Source organism: Euphorbia lathyris, chromosome 7 (genome assembly GCF_963576675.1).
Source record: "Euphorbia lathyris chromosome 7, ddEupLath1.1, whole genome shotgun sequence".
NCBI lineage: Eukaryota > Viridiplantae > Streptophyta > Magnoliopsida > Malpighiales > Euphorbiaceae > Euphorbia > Euphorbia lathyris.
In genome coordinates, this window is record NC_088916.1 from 68,024,333 (window position 1) to 68,041,938 (window position 17,606).

Consider the following 17,606-nt stretch of genomic DNA (forward strand, 5'->3'; position numbering starts at 1 on the left):
TATTGGGGTATTTTAATGACGTTTTGTCATATTTGTTAGTCGTTCTATTAATAAAGTTGCTCATAATCTTACTATAGTACCTTATTCCTTGTCAGAGCATAATGGTATTTAAACCCTCGTGATTTTATTATTCCTGTTTTGTATGTTAATTCTCTTTAATGAAAATTTATTTGGTTTAAAAAAAAAATTGTTTTAGTAGAAAATTATTAGTTAATGGTATAATTTTTCTTGCTCAACATGTCCGACTTAGCTTTCAGTGCTTTATAAGCTTTTCCTAGTGATGATGTTCATTGAGATACTTGTATCGATGAAAACCCTTTGGGCAGTGAAGTTTTAGACGAGCACCTCGATAATTAGGGCATCCCTCATGTTCCTGTTTAGGTGTGTTCTTCAAACTACCGAACGAGAATTCTGAATTAGATTCCTAAAGTCTATTCATGTCTTCATATGTTCTATTTCTCTTTACTGATCGATCTCGTTGGGCCCTACATCAATCGCATTGATGACTCCTCGAGGATCACAGTCTGAGGTTTGTACTTTTTTGTGGCTGGTTCAATTGATGAATTCTTCAAAAAGAGATCTAATACTCCCCTCTAGTCCTTTTTATCTAGCTCAATTTCCAACTATTTGCAATCCTCGGTGTTATAGACTTAGCTTTTGTGGAACTCACAATGTGTTCCATTGCTCTGACGTCCTAAATGCTTAAGCTTCAGGGCGTTTCAATGCGTTGCTTATTCTTTTATACCCAATACAACCCTTCTTTTCTTGGGGCAGTAAGTGGCGTGAACTTTTGCTCCGGTTGCTCCTTTTGTCTCTTGCGATATTTTTCCTTATCTCCTTGGTGATGATGCTTTGGACTGTTGACTGGACCAAAACCGTCTTTTGCACTTACCCCCTTTTAATAAGGGGTTGAGTTTGTGCATATCCCATTTAACAAAGTCTCTAGCCCGTTGCACGAGTTTAGGGAAAGTTTTGGGCTATCATGATATTAATTCTTAGGACAAGGCCTTGCTTCGACAATTCGCCGCCATAACATAAACAACAACGTCTACGCTGAGGTGCATGATCTAGATTGTGATTTTTTGAAAATGCTTTACCCATTCCTGAAGGGTTTCCCCACGTTCCTAAACTAGATAGTTGAGATTTTGGATCAGTTTTCTTTTAGTTGTTAAAGTGATAAAATGCTAAGCAAATTCATTGCCATCTAATTGAAAGTTTGGATTGATTTGACAGGCAGTTGCTCATACAAATAGGCTGCTACCTCCTTTAAGGTGGTAGGGAATAAATGGCACATGATAAAATCTATGGTTGTAGTAGTTTCCAGCACTCTTTAGAAGTTCTTTATGTTGATTGTTAGGTCTCCCATCCTATTATACTTTTCTAAAGAGGGATATTTGAAGCCTTGAGGCAGTTCACGTAAGCTACACACACACAATGGGGAGCTAATATCTGTTACCTCCAGTATTCAGGCATCAATGCATGCGTCTACAATGGGGATCCTCAGCTCCCTTCTAATGAGCTTGGAGATAGTCACATTTTCATAGGCCTCTTATCTTTATTGGGACCCAAAAAAATGACCTCTAGAGAGCTGTATGTTGATTTTTAGAAGATCTTGGTACAATAGTCCTTCTTTTGCGTCTTCATTTTTCCCAAGACTTGAACCCAATAAAGTTCCTTGTCATTTTTCTCCTAGCTTATAGAGACTCAAATTTGTCAAAGTACCTTCGGGTTTTATGTTTATGTGACAGAGATTTTGGTATGTCTTAATGTCTCGAAGGCTTGTGATAATCCATGGAGGACTCAGGCTCTCTTCCACGTTTTTTTTTTGGTATGGTAGGGATCTAGATCTGCTCGTACCTTTCCACGAAAGGCGCTGGAGGAGTAAACTTCCCCGAAGGACTCCTTCTAGTTGATTTCACTATAAAATAGAGAGAGTGACTGATAATGATTACTTCGACGCTTGCAAGGGTTTGTTGTTTCTCTCTAGATATCCTCTTTGTGCCTTCGAGCTTAAGATTTGGTGAAGCGCCCCTCCTATGAGGAAACTGCGAACAATATGATGTCCGGTAGAACATGTTATAGAAGCTTGTTGTTTTTCCAGCTTGATTCTTGCAATTGTGCCATTGCAGTTGCATTTTGGTTTTTAGTTTCATTACAGTCCAGACGTTGTATAGGAGCTTTTTGGTTATTTTCTCCATAAGCTCTCTGTTTGCAGGATCTAATGACCTTAGACATCTGTCAATACATCTGTCGAGGTCATGGGTGATTTGAATGAGCCCTAGAAGATTTCCACTAGCATCGACTGGAGTCTTGGGCTCCTAGATTTTTCGCGAGGATGATGGATTCATTGATTTCTAAAGATGAGCCATGGATGCGTGCTTATTCAATCTATGCTCACCGCACCAATTTCATACGATTTAATTTGCGGGTACTACTCTGATGATAGTTGAGATTTCGTCTACATCTGAGGTAAGACAGAAAAAAGATCAAGGAGAGGATGGTGACCAACGACCTCACTCTGATACTTAAGTTAGCAGAGTTAGAAACGTGAGCACTAAGCAATCAAGTATGAATTGCAATGAATATGTGTGTGTAATTTGATTGTGGGATCTCATGTTCTATTTATAAGGTGTCATGGAAAATTCCAGTAATTGATATAAGGTGTGCGTCCTAGCTTCTCTTGAGGAAAAGTGTCGGCTCTTGAATGGAAGACGTAATTTAGGCATAATGTGCCCAAATTGTAATCTATGAATTATAGGCGTGAATCGGCTGGCCTATTCCAGGATGGATTCAGAATGCCTCTCATTGATCCACGTAACCTGACAGTTATTAATCCTAGCATGATCTTATCCGAAGGCTCTCATTGCTCCATACATTCTTGCTTGTTCTAGATGATGACATGTGTACATTCGATATATTTATATGATATCGCCAAATATCCTCATTGAGATTATCTCTTTATTCTCTTCGCATAAATTCAACATGTGTTGTCAACTGAGCTACAACTATAGATATATTAGATGTGAATTTAATTAGGAATGAAATTAATATATGTTAAACATTTCCACACTAACTAACTATAAATTTAATAAATCACTTACAAATGTGAAATAATCCTCAATGTGTTCTTTTAGTGAATTAGGTACAAGGTTAGGATGATATCAAGTCTCCTAATCCAATTGGGACACCCACTATTGAAGCACATGTCCGGTTCTGTCTGAACCTTGAGATGAGAAATGTGCCTTCTCGAGTGAATTAGGTAGCTTAAGTTTGGTTTAAGAATATCTACACATCAAATGAAAAAAAAAAAAAAAAAAAAAAAAACCCATCAAATTTTCATTTTGAATTTCATCTCAATGAGGAGGAGAGAACAAAAAGCATAAGAAGATAAGAAAGCAAAAAAACCCATAGCAAATCAGTATGTATTAGTTACAAGATTGAATATTAATGTCTTTATTCTCTTTTATTAATTTGAGATTTTGTTTATATATTTTAGGGATGACACCGTAACGTTTTTGAAATGGTGCAATTTTACGCCTAACGTTGTCAAGTTTTTTATCCTTACACAATAGAAAATTTGAACCGACTGAAATTTTCTGTAAGGTAAAGGGTAAAATTGCATCATTTCCTATGTTAGGGGTAAAATTCCACCATTTCATACCATAGGGGTAAAATTGCACATTCCCAAAAATGTTAGGGGCAAATTTGCACATTATCTCTGTATTTTATTTTGGGGGTTTAGGATGCATGAATCAAAGTTATGATATTTACGCATAAAATCTAAAATTAGCAAACTAATATCAGCAAAAGAAGAAAGGTTAGCTGTATTTGCAAAATCAGCAAAAGGAAGGCATTAAAAGTGTGCTATTTTGAAATATTCACATCTTATATTTTGACTATATAAAAACGGTTACACAGAAGAGACTGCATACTCTATATTTTAGCCTATTTATACTGAATGAAAGAGAAGAGAGTGAAAAAATCTTGTAAATCTACTCTTTTCTTTCTAACTTACTGCAGGTGAAATATCTGTCAGTAAATTTGGTGGCTCACTATTATTACATGATGATGATGATCTGGATTGTGTTAGGGATTTTATTGCTATCATATTCAACTGTCCAAGGAAGATGGAACAATGTAACATATGATGAAAGATCTTTAATCATCAATGGAGAACATACTATTCTCTTCTCTGGTTCCATCCATTATCCTCGTAGTACTCCTCAGGTATCTAGCTACTCTTTTATCGTTGTTTTTCGTGTTTTTCGAGAAATTCTACTGTAGTTCGGACTATTCAGGAGATGACACGTTCATATTACTGTCATTGTGTCGCTATTTGAATGGTCTAAGATTGAGTAGATAAATAAATATATCATGGAGATCTCATTTTTATTGGGTAGGTTAAGATGGTAACTAGAGTGGGAGATTTTTCATTCTTTTATTTTTCCCTCTTCTCTTGATTTCAAAGAAAGAATTCATGTTTTGACTATGGAGTTTGTTATTTGATAATGACTCTTTGCAAATTTTCTACTTATGTAAAACTAGAAAGGTTGATGGCTAAGTTTTTGTGTAGAGTTTAGGAGAGCAAAGTTTTGAAATTCTCGTCTCTTGTTAACGTCAGTTCACCAACGATTAGTCTGAATATGGTGCGGTTTAAAGCAATCTTTGTATTCACACGAGTCTACTTGGAGCACCTCGTGGTCTAAAAGAAAAAATTAACATAACAAAAACTCAATATTTTTTTTCGGTTCTTGTATTTGACTGAATTTTAAATTTCTAAACATTAATGTTTGGTGAGATTTAACCCTTAAATAGTCACACTTGAGTATGTTTTGAATATTATAGAGTATTTATAGAAAAAAATGAATAATATAGAGTATATTTTCATGAATGTGGTATTAAGGGCTAAATCGCACCAAAAATTAAAGTTTAAGGGCTCATTAAATCAAAGTTTGAGGGACAGAAGTTAAAGTTTCACCAAATATAAGGACCAAAAAAATTATTGCCTCAGTTTTAAGCTAAAGTAATGATGAATTGTTTACAGATGTGGCCATCTTTGATATCTAAAGCCAAGGAGGGAGGGCTTGACGTTATACAAACATATGTATTTTGGAACCTGCATGAACCCCACCGAAGTAAGGTGTGTCTTCTGTTAAACCGTGTTATGTGATGTATATATTTCACACGATGACATGATATAAATGAAATAAAAATGACAATCGTGTATTATTGCAGTATGATTTTAGTGGAAGAAAGAATTTAGTAAAGTTCATAAAGACAATCCGGGACCAGGGTTTATATGTTTCCCTCCGAATTGGTCCCTTCATTGCAGCTGAATGGACTTACGGGTAATGTCACTTCTTCTATTGTCATTTTGAGTCCTGTAAATTTCAAATGCTACATTGCAAGTTACAAAGGTTTGGAGTTTGTTTCCCAACTGTAACCATACTTCATTTTCTTTGCATTAAAGTCATCTCGATCAATTTGTGTACAAAAACACATAAAAATATCAACATGGCTCCAAAAACAGTTAACTATATACAACTAAGCATCCCGATGGACATGCCTAACTTCTACAGGCTGACGTGGCAGCTATGTGTACCAAGTGACACATCCTTATTTGACATGATGCTTATTTGATATATAGTTAACTGTTTTCTGTATCACATCGAGTTTTTGTACACAGATTGACCACGATGATTATTAAAATCAATTGCGAAGTTCAGTTACTTGTGAAACAAACCCAAAGTTCAATGGGACGTACACAGATTGACCACGATGATTATTAAACTCAATTGCGAAGTTCAGTTACTTGTGAAACAAACCCAAAGTTCAATGGACGTCGATGTTATTTACCCCCTTAAGACCAGTTGGTCAATGTACCCCATAGTGCAACAAGTTTGGAGCCAACATCGTATCTCCTTCGAGAATTTCTGATGTGCAAAAGGAACTGTTCAATTTCATTCCTTTCCTATATAGCATTTCCACAAGTTTATGATAATGAAGTATCTGATGGTGCAGAGGATTTCCATATTGGCTGCACGACATCCCTGGGATTGTCTTTCGATCGGATAACGAACCATTCAAGGTACCTAACTTGGACACAACATAGTTGTTTATGATGAGTGATCACAGCATTATAACAAGATTGTCCATGGCTAAAAGTTAGTCCTAACCTTAACTTCTATTCTGTTACTTGCAGTATTACATGCAAAGGTTTGTGGCCAAAATAGTAGACATGATGAAGTATCATAAATTGTATGCTTCACAAGGAGGACCAATCATAGTATCACAGGTTTAACAATGACAAACTCTTCAATTATAATTTCTCTATAAAACGATGTCATTGGAATTACGACAATCTAAATGTTGTCCACTCACAGATTGAGAATGAGTACGGAACAGTTGAAGGAGCTTTTCATGAGAATGGGCAAAGCTATGTTCGTTGGGCAGCAAACATGGCTGTGAAACTTCAAACTGGTGTTCCTTGGATGATGTGTAAGCAAAATGATGCACCTGACCCAGTGGTTAGTCCCCTTCTGTCACATGATGTAAAATGGCCCTTGTCAAGTTCCTGAAAAACCAAATTCACATGTTCTCCGTTACATATGCATAAAAACCATTAAGTACGAATACGAGTATGTGCATTAGCATCTAAACATATTTTAACTGCAGAATCATGGGAAACTTTGTTCAAATGCTTCAGAACACACTTGAATGTCTTTTTCTCATAATATGTGCTCTCAGCATTAATTAACATCTCTCGGGATTATAATCTACAGATCAACACCTGCAACGGGATGCGCTGTGGAAGAACATTTGAAGGACCCAATTCACCAAATAAACCATCAATGTGGACAGAAAACTGGACAACTTTGTACGTCTAAATTGTTTTATAAAACCCAATATCTACATTGACATTTTTAAATAAATAAGTCACAGTATATAATTAACAGCAATAATTTGCTCAAAGCATGCATATTTGAACTTTTTGAGCAGATTCCAAGTGTGCCAAACCTATCTCATAAATGAAACGAACTAACACGTTTATATTTTCTGAAGCTATCAAGTATATGGAGGAGAGACATACATGAGAACAGCTGAGGACATAGCATTCCATGTTGCTTTATTCCTTGCAAAAAATGGAAGCTTCATAAATTATTACATGGTATGACAATGCATCTGCAACTGTCTTTGTCATGTAATACATGTTTTTGTAGTTCACAGCTGAATGTTTAGTAGTCTATTTAACAGCACAGAAGTACATAACCATTATGCTAACAAGAACTTTCCATCTCTAATTCAACACTACCATAATTGCGTAAAAACAAATATTTTACTTGACAACAAGACTCCACCTGCAGTATCATGGCGGAACTAATTTTGGAAGAACAGCCTCATCATTTGTTACAGCAAGCTACTATGATCAAGCCCCTCTTGACGAATATGGTATGTTCTCTAAATATTTTAAGATATCACTTCGGCTTTAAAATTGTGATGTAAGCTTATTTCATTGATGAATTCAGGTTTAATTAGGCAACCGAAGTGGGGTCATCTTAAGGACCTGCATGCCGCAATAAAATCATGCTCTAAGGCTTTAATTGGTGGAGCAGAGTCTTTTCCTATAGGTCATCTACAAGAAGTAAGAACACTAAACCCAAAGATCACCAATTTGACATTAAGTTATTATAAGCAACACTCACATGCAACAATTTCTTGGCTGGATTTCTTTCCCATTGCAGGCTTTTGTATTCAGAGGAAATTCAGGGGAATGTGCAGCCTTTTTGGCAAACTACAATTGGAGAAGAAATGCCAGAATCTTCTTCCAAAACAGGTCATACGACTTGCCTCCTAAGTCAATCAGCATTTTACCGGATTGCGAGACTATAACCTTCAATACAGCAAAGGTAAGCCCTAAATGCCCAGTATGCTATTTCTCGTGATACCTAGGGTAAATTTAATGGTAAATTACCATTGTATGATCGATATCAAATTAATCCAATAATGATAAGAACAAATTATAAACAAAGTGAAATAGAAAAAAATTAATTATAGAAATAACATGATACAAGTTCATAATTATTTAACCAAATGCTCTTATATCTGAAGGCTTTCAACATCATAGAATTTTAAATGCTTGCATAGATCGGTTTTAGATTGCATGAGTTATAACATATTATTCATTTCTCTACCATTCATGCATCACAAATGTAATCAAATAAAAGCAATAATTAAACATATATGTATTATTTTCACAATTGCTCCATGGACAGGTAAACGCGCAATATGGTACAAGATCAATTATATCGAGCAAAGAGCTCAACTCAACAGAAAAATGGGAAGAATATGAAGAAATAATTCCCACATTTGCCAAGACTTCATCAAGGTCAAAAACCTTGTTAGATCACACCAGCATGACAAAAGATACAACCGATTACCTTTGGTATACTTTCAGGTAAAATACCAGATACAGTTATGAACTTATAATATTGTAAGGATAAAAGTCATCTGAAATAACTTGAACTGAATCACTAACTGGCTACTAAATATGCGCTAACATTGCAGGTTTCAAAATAATTTTTCGGATGCTCAATCTGTTATGCAAGCCTTCTCACATGGACATATTTTGCATACATACGTAAATGGAGTACATGCTGGTAGATTATTACATCTCCTATACTCTTATAAAACTAGAGAACTACAATGATTAAAATCAAGACATACTTCTGACAGTTCATATACTTGAGCATTCTGAATAACCAAACAATTGTATTATCTAGGATCCGCTCATGGAAGTTTTCAGAATCCAACCGTCACCCTCCAGAACTCAGTTCCTTTGAAAAATGGGACAAATGATGTTGCCATACTTAGCGTAACAGCTGGATTGCCGGTACTCTACATCTCAGTTCTTTCCTCTCTCTAGAATGACAAAAAGTCTGAATGCCACTTGATTTTCATTCAAAAGTAACAATCCCTTGTTTATTCCGTAGACTGCTGGAGCACATCTTGAGCGCAGGATTGCTGGATTACGTCAACTTACTGTTCAGAACAAGGATTTCACCATGAATACATGGGGATATCGGGTATTTTCCTTCTACCTATGAAATGCTAGTTCTTCGACTGTACAGTAGGATACATCCTTGTTTTTTTTTTTTTTTTTATCTTGGATAATATTTTGTTCTTGAATGTGTACCCTGGATATGAAGGCTGGAACTATACATTCCTCTAACTCATGCCTCTGAAATAATTTTGGTGAAGGTTGGGTTGTTAGGAGAGAAGTTACAAATTTACACAGATAAAAGACTGCATAAAGTCCAGTGGAATAAATTTAGAAGCTCTACTAATCAACAACCCACGTGGTATAAGGTATAAGAAAATCAGTTGCCAATTCTATTTCAATTTCCATATGCAGAATTTTGATACAAAAAAGTTGGAAGAAATCCTAATATGATGTTCATACTTTCACTATGAGTTTTACAGCAGAACACGAAATCTTAAACACATATATGTAACACAGCAAAACATAGGAGTTTTTCACAGTGTATCACTGTATTGAATTTACTCACAAATCCATCTAATATTTCTCTTACTTGTAATTGGCAGACTCTTTTTGATGCACCAGCAGGGCATGACCCTGTTGCACTGAACCTTCATTCCATGGGAAAGGGTGAAGCTTGGATCAACGGCGAAAGCATTGGCCGATATTGGGTCTCATTCAAAACTGCCAAACAAGATTCTTCCCAGACATGGTAGTTTGTCTTGGATAATGTCTTACAATTATTTTATAATGCCTAACCAAATGACAGACATTGTTATGATTACTAGTCACAGTACTAAAATAAAAATAGGGTTAAGGTGCAAAAATACCCCTAAAATGGTGCAATTTTACCCCAAATGTTGATAAATTGGTTCAATTTTACCCCTAATATGATAACCAACAGTATATATCTCGTCTTGTATATGACAATCATAATTGTATTTGTTGAAACTGTTTCTTTTTGGCCTATGCTAAGACTCCGCCTTTTCCCAACTAAATTAATGGATGAACAATTATGCTAGGTACCATGTACCTCGATCTTTCCTCAAACAAACTGGTAACATATTGGTTTTGCTAGAAGAAGAGAAGGGCTACCCCCCTGGGATTGCTGTAGACACTATTTCAATAGGAAATGTATGTGGGCATGTATCTGAATCAGATCTGTCCACTATTCCGCTTAGCTGTCCTCCAAACAAGAAGATTTCAAGGATTCTGTTTGCCAGCTTTGGAACTCCTGTGGGTAATTGTGAAAGTTATGCCATAGGAAACTGCCACTCATTCAATTCCAGAGCCAGAGTAGAAAAGGTAAGCTTCTTTTCCTACTATACAATATTTAATCTCTTACAAAAATGAACACTTGTTGTAATATCAAGGGTTGTAACTTGTAAGTGAAGACAAAAGAGAATGAAAAGGAACTTTAAATGAGCAGTAAATAGGGTTCGAGAGAAGAGAATTCTAGTTCCTACCTATACTACTGTAGTTATGATAGTTATGTGGAGCTTAAAATGTTTAGACAATGGGAAAGCCTATTGCGACAGCAGAGCCATGTACATTAGGCCTTCCACACAGGCACACACTTTGTCTTTTCAGGCCAAGAAAAATTGTTATTAATCAAACTGAAACCATTATCCTAGAGCAGATTTTGATGCATTCATAAATAAAAATTATGGAAACCTGGAGAAATTTTGTGGCACAAGAACAGACTCTAGCAGTTCAAAAATGTGAGATTAACACAAGCCAAAAGTTTGGTATATTTGAGGCATTAAACTGTAGCTCCATCCATTCATCTGATGTTTATGTAAATAACTATACATCATGCATCTGGTTTTAATATAAAGCGTAGTACTAATTGCAACATGATTCTCAGGCCTGTATAGGTAAGGAGAAGTGCTCAATACCGCAATCATATCAATTCTTTGGTGGTGATCCATGTCCAGGCTTCCGTAAAGCTCTTCTAGTTGATGCCAAGTGCACGTGACATATAGGATTCTTGATTAGGTTAAACCATTAGAAAAATATAAATTCAATTTCTGAATGTAAATGTAGATGGGCAATATTAATTTAGGATGTTAACATCAATCTAGATAAATTTAGTCTCTCTTATTCTTTTGTTGTACAAGTCTTTTTCCACCTTCAGTGAACTTCTAACTTATCATGAAAAAATGAGAAGGAAAAGAAAAGCAAGAAAAAAGGAAAAAAAGAAGATATGGAATAACTGAAGAAAAAGATACTTGAAGTATCGAGTAGGCTAAAGAAACTGCAGAATCGTAAATTTGGATTTTGATTAGTTCCCAGTTACTTTGAAAGATCAATGGCCTTCATGGTTGATGACTTTGGACAAGATCATATAACTTGAGATAATTATTCAAGAAAGGCTTTAAAACATAAATAACCTGACAATAAAGGCTTGAAAAAACACAGTATTATGATGCCAAAAAATTCAAAGCCCTATAACATTTGAGTTGATGGCATTGTATTATATATTGACAAGAAACAAGCTTGCAATACATAGAGACATTCTAACATGCAGCACATAGAGCATGCAATGGCGAAACAATTAGAATATATTCTTCTCCAAGAGTTACACCCTGCCAGCCTCTGAAATTCCATGCTTTGAGACTATGTTTATAATTACGCAATGCTTGCTTTTGGTGATTTGTTGAAATGAATCTTGATTGAACCCATATTTGCCCAATGGGTACAATCTGTTCAAGGTAAAACTTCATATGAGTTTGATGTGCTTTTATCTCAACTAGTAGTCCAGTCCAGCCTTCGATGCAAGTCAAAGCACATGTTTCCCGGCTAGTAAGATAGATTCCCCTTTAATCGGCACTATTGGGAGTTCTTAGAATGATGATAGATTGGATCAACGCTACTTTGATATAATGATTTATTCCTCTTTATGCATTTGTTTGCCTTCACAACTAGAAAGCTAGGAAATACACAAAAAAAAGTGCAAAGTGTTTACAACTCCTAAAAAAATAGATCAGACAATCAGTAAAAATAAAGACAAGTGAAGAAACAAACTAAAAAGCCGGCATACAAAAAGTGGGGCCACCAATCTATTGATAGCTCATCCAAGAGAACAAAAAAGATGTAAGCATGTAGAAAACAAGATGCTCTGTAGAATGAACCTGTATGTATGAATAACTTGGACATCAACCTCCAACACATACAGCAAATACCCTTTTAGATATTGTTAGTCTTTGCTGCCTGGAGATCCTGAAGCTGTACCATCTATGTACCTGCTCCTAGTCAAAAGAGGCATATGACAGCACAAAGTACTATCAGGGATTAAAAATCCTAAAACTTGACTAAAAAGATTCCAGAATTTTAAAACTATCCAGGGTGTAGTGCAGAATTGATTACCGCTGTCTGCTTGACTGCCTTCCTCCTTAACAGATTTGTTCTCTTTAACAGTCCATAAAGATGATGGTAAACGAGATTTTTGTGAGGGTAGCTCAGCAATGAAAAGTAAAGTTTGTGCCCATCCAGCATATTTCCCATATTTGCTTACAAATGCATCTGCCACTTGGCCGCATAGCTTAGGTGTCAGGCGGGCCCCTGCAAGCTCAGGCAGAAGGTGTCTTGTAGCAATCTACACAACAACATAAAGAACATGTTGCTGTAAGAACATTCACCAAGAAAGAGAACATACAATTATATAATAGAATGATATTCAAGGTCTAGCAGTGTAGCACAAGAAGAAATAATATACAGGGAAAAGCTTCTCACTTTTGCATTTTAAGGTAAAACTTATTTCGGGTTTTGCTTTTACCAATCAACATTTAATTATTAGAGATATCATCTCAAATAATCTCATAAACATGAGGTGGGACCTTCAACAATTATAAAATTCCAAGAAGCTTACATGAGCGAAAAATCCCCATTAAATCACTATAAGCCAAGCAAAAAGAACATATGCAAGCACCATTTGGGACATATAGATATCAACTGTTGACTTGAACTTATGTCATAGAATAAGTTCTAACTTCTAGCTAGTTTCCATAAATTAATATGTTGACAAGTTAAATTTATGGTTATTTTATTAATTCTCAATAATTATTTAGGTTATATGGATGTGAGCAACAATGCCTTTATGGAATTTAAAATTCATGTTTACAATCTCTCATGTCATGGCTGGTCTCTTCATAGTGACCTAAATATCACCTCAAAGCACAATGGCTGGAGCCACAAAGGAGGATAGAGGCATTTTCCCACATTCAAAACAGCACTAGGGATTTTTGTTTTTATTGAATTATAGTAAAACTGTGGTGCATGGAAGCTGCAGGGAGTGGTAAATCATAGATTCAGAGAGCAGAGATAACAGGATCCGTAGTTAGAAAGTCAAAACTCAGATGATACCTGCCACACATGAGTATCGACAGGGATGGCTTGATGTTGATCAAGAGAAAAAAGAGCTATGCATGCTGCAACTTTGGGACCAACTCCTGATAAAGTACAGAGAGCATCGATCACTACTTGGAGATCCAACTTGCGTAGAGATGACAGCCATTTTGCACCTCCCTCTGGTTTTAGTTGCAAAGAGTCTACCGTGCCAACTATATATTTTGCCCTGCTCACATAAAAGAAGAAGCAAAAATCAATTCTCAAGTTCGGAATCCATTTTAGACTGAACTCTCCCTAGTAAGATATCGAACGCAATAAACTCAAACTTATGACAAATTGGACAAAATTTGCCAATTTCAACGACATCCAGTAGCGAAGTTTAGTTAGCTAATTGAATTAAGTTATAAACTATTCATTGAAACAAGTTTAAATGAGATACCTGTATCCAAAGCCAGCATTTCTGAGCTGTTGCTCAGTGACAACAGCTAATTGCTCCAAAGAAGGGAACTCATGAAAATCGAAACCCTCAACGTTCCCCAAATAGTCTCCCAATGATGATACAAAATCCACCATTTTAGTAATCCTAGCTATGTTATTATTCGAAGAACAAAGAAACTGAATCAAACACTCCAAAGGATCCTGCCTCAAAACCCTAGCCCCCTGCAAATGCGTCGCGAGCTCAGCAAACCGCGAATCCGACAAAGAGAAACCCGCCCAGACACCAGCAAGTGAAATATCTACATTGAGGAAATCGCGAAGAGCTAATTTGGCGGCAGATTGGGAGGGAGTTCGATGAATGTAGTAATAAACGCCGGCATTTTCATGATGGTGCTTGAGGGAGATCAAATGAGGACCAAGCGTGCCGGTATACTGAAGAGGCCCAGTTTGTTTCCACCGGAAGGTTTGGCCAGTGGGGAATGTGAGAGGGAGAGAAAGCTCCGACTGGGCAAGGTCAAGGGGGGCCCAGGTGGTGGTGATTGTAGTTGCTTTCTCATGGGCAGTAATGGGTGGTTTGAGGAGGGTTTTTCTTAGCTTCTTTGAGGTAAAGGTCTTCAGGAGCGTCGGAGGTGGTGTCGGAGGTGGTCGTGGAGGAGATTTTCCGACGGGGATAAGTGGTTTTTGAGGTCTTCCTCTCTTCATTGCTGAGCCCAGGAATTTGCCGTTAGGAGTTGGGATTTTGACCGCCCTATTTCCCTCCCTCGCTTTTGGAGCATCTCTATAGCTAAGCGAGCACAACCTAGCCGAGTTTTGACCTGCTCGACTCGCTATAAGATTAACGAGCTCCAGTTTGAGTCGAGATTTGGCTTACTCAACAAGTTCGAACCGAGCTTCAAGCTTGTTTCGAACCTAAAATCCTCTTTAGACTTAGTTCATTAAAAAAATTATCTAACCATGAATTATTTGTGAGTAAATCGTTAATTATATTTGTGAAGTTTGCTGACAAATAACTCTTTAATTGTGTACATAAATAAGCTCACAATCAAAGTTAGTGAATAAATAAACAAGATGCTTACAAATAGTTCATTAAAAAAATTATCTAACCATGAATTATTTGTGAATAAATCGTTAATTATATTTGTGAAGTTTGCTGATAAATAACTCTTTAATTGTGTACATAAATAAGCTCACAATCAAAGTTAGTGAATAAATAAACAAGATGCTTACAAATAGTTCTTCTATTACTCTTCTATTATGTTTGTGAACGAACTCATCTAATAGCAAATGAAATAATATTAAGTTTAGATATTTATGAAGTAACACAAAATTATATAATTTTCTACAAAACTAAAATTTGTTCATAAATGTTCTAATTGAGTCTGCTCGTGAGCTTTCGAGCCGAGCTTTGGTTTGCTCAAACTCGGTTTGTTTACGAACCGAGCTAGTAAATTGTGCTCACGAGCGGCTCGTTTACAAATCGAGCCGAGCTTTTATCGAGCCGACCACCGAACCGCTTATGAGCGGCTCGGCTCATTTACGGTCCTATTATAGATAATTTTAAATAATAATTTCTCTTTTTAACTTTTCATTTTTTATTTTAAGGTTTTATTTCGCATATTTAAAGGCATGTTATTTATGCAAGAGAGAAATACATTTTGATTAATGAAATGGTAAGTTTTCACATTCCTAAAATTCTTATTAAATTTTAAAAATTTCAATAAAAAATTATGAGCAGTTCAAAACAAATTCTAAATAATCCTAAAATTACATATAAAACTATACTATACTAACTATTTGTTGATAAAATAAATTATAATAAATATAAACTTATTTAAATTCGTATAACTCACTTTGTCAACGTCCAAAATTACATTCTCTTTATAACTCCTATGTTAATGTCACCTTTTCCTATTTGGAGAAGGTTTGCATATATGAATATGACACCCACCAAAAGAAAAAACAGGTGTTCGCTATGGTTACTTTGTTTTTTACAAAGTACCATTACTTGGTGTGGTTTTTACCATTGGATTAATTTTATGCTCTATCATCCAATGGTGAAAACCACACCAAGTAACGGTACTTTGTAAAAAACAAAGTAACCATAGCGGGCACCGAAAAAACATATATATATATATATGAATGAAAAGAACTCAATTCTTTTTTCTCATTCACATTTCAGATTTCAACTTTCGTTTAGAACCTCCTCCATCTAATATTTTTTTTTTTCAGATTTCAACTTTAGTTTAGCTGATATAACAAAACAATTGTGCTGAAATACGAGAAATCCTGCAGCATAAGAAGTTGGGACCATGATAAATTTCCTTTATGGTGTTCTTCGACCTTGTTAGAGTAAATTACACCAATGGTACTTGAACTTTACCCTAATTCACATTTTGGTACCTAGATTACATTTTGTCTCAAAAATATACCCGAAGTAACAATGACCGGACAATTAAGTATATTTTACCGGTTAATGACCGGTCAATGCGATTTTGACGAGTAAATTACACTGATGGTACCTGAACTTTATCTGAATTTATATTTTGGTACCTATATTTCATTTTATCCAAAAAATACACTTCAAGTAAAGATGACTCAATATTTTAGTATATTTGACCGATCAGTGATTAATCAATCCAAGTTTGACCATTTTAAATTAAAAATTGAGACCAATCATATACTCAATTAACATAAAATTATAATACTGTCATTTGGCTCATAAATGACAATATTATAATTTTTATGTTAATTGAGTGTATGGTGAGTCTCAATGTTTAGTTCATGTTACCCGATCACTAACCGATCAAATGAACTAAACCTTTCAGTCACCTTTACTTGTGTTATGTTTTTAGGAAAAAATAAAATTCAGGTACTGAAGTGTGAATTATGGTAAAGTTCGGGTACCATTAATATAATTAACTCATGAAACTCGCATTGACCGGTCATAACCGGTAAAAATATACTAAATTGTCCGGTCATCGTTACTTCAGGTATATTTTTGGGACAAAATGTAATCTAGGTACCAAAGTGTAAACTATGTAAAGTTCAGGTACTATTGATGTAGTTTACCCGACCTTGTTGCTCTCTAATTTATTAGAGATATATATTATTTACTCATTTATTTGTTTGTATAAAATAGTTAGTTCTCTATTTCTAGCCTAGAATCTAGAATTAGTCATTCACTGAAACATGAACTGTATTCTGTATATATACTGTTTTACACATCAATAACAATCATTGAACAATTCAAATTGTTACATAGTATCAGAGACCTAAACCTAACCCTAATCTACCTCTTCCTCCCTCTTCCACCGAAATCTCTCTCTCCTTCCTCCACCCCTACCACCGCCGACCACCCTTACCGTCGCCATGACTAACACGTCGGCAACCTCAAACACTAATACTCCAAATATCGCAAATTCCAACATCGAACCAACCAGAAACGAAACGACTTCTCCCAATCACCCCTCCCTCACCGTATCCAACATCTCAACATTCATCAAAATTACCCTGGACATTGAAAAAGGGCACTATCCAACCTGGGCCGCCTTGTTCAAACTCCATGCCAAAGCCTTCCAGGTCCTTGACCACATTATTCCTCTACCCACAAACGCTTCTGAAAACTCCCTGCAGAACACAAACCTTGAACTCTGGTCCCGTATTGATGTTGTTGTCCTCCAATGGATCTACATCACTATTTCCCTTGACCTGCTTCACACCATTATTGAAGCAGATTCCACCACAGCCACAGCCTAGAGCCGTCTACAAGACATTTTCTCAG

At 35.8% G+C, this 17,606-nt stretch overlaps 2 protein-coding genes across 7 annotated transcripts; one reads left to right on the plus strand and one right to left on the minus strand.

Annotated features, from left to right (window-relative positions):
• The first annotated feature begins 3,973 nt into the window (after positions 1 to 3,973).
• LOC136235158 (beta-galactosidase 16-like) lies at positions 3,974 to 11,112 on the plus strand. Its single transcript, XM_066024702.1, has 19 exons — positions 3,974 to 4,227; positions 5,045 to 5,140; positions 5,236 to 5,348; positions 6,022 to 6,088; positions 6,203 to 6,295; positions 6,384 to 6,527; positions 6,783 to 6,877; positions 7,063 to 7,168; positions 7,365 to 7,449; positions 7,527 to 7,642; positions 7,743 to 7,907; positions 8,274 to 8,455; positions 8,566 to 8,657; positions 8,781 to 8,890; positions 8,991 to 9,083; positions 9,259 to 9,366; positions 9,604 to 9,749; positions 10,060 to 10,342; positions 10,905 to 11,112. The coding sequence occupies exons 1-19, from the start codon at positions 4,063 to 4,065 to the stop codon at positions 11,013 to 11,015; spliced, it is 2,370 nt and encodes a 789-aa protein (XP_065880774.1). The 5' UTR covers positions 3,974 to 4,062; the 3' UTR covers positions 11,016 to 11,112.
• Positions 5,624 to 14,592, minus strand: LOC136235156 (N-glycosylase/DNA lyase OGG1). Of its 6 annotated transcripts, XM_066024697.1 has the most exons (7): positions 13,827 to 14,592; positions 13,403 to 13,613; positions 12,407 to 12,635; positions 12,172 to 12,288; positions 10,936 to 11,969; positions 6,382 to 6,574; positions 5,624 to 6,092 (listed from the first exon to the last, which is right to left on the minus strand). In XM_066024697.1, exons 1-4 carry the CDS (start codon positions 14,525 to 14,527, stop codon positions 12,275 to 12,277), a joined length of 1,155 nt encoding a protein of 384 aa, XP_065880769.1. In that variant the 5' UTR covers positions 14,528 to 14,592; the 3' UTR covers positions 5,624 to 6,092; positions 6,382 to 6,574; positions 10,936 to 11,969; positions 12,172 to 12,274. The 6 variants fall into 6 exon arrangements, with proteins under 6 accessions (XP_065880769.1, XP_065880771.1, XP_065880768.1 ...); XM_066024699.1 differs by lacking the exon at positions 5,624 to 6,092 and having other exon boundaries at positions 6,145 to 6,574; positions 10,936 to 12,010; XM_066024696.1 differs by lacking the exon at positions 5,624 to 6,092 and having other exon boundaries at positions 6,148 to 6,574.
• Between the last annotated feature and the right edge of the window lie 3,014 nt (positions 14,593 to 17,606).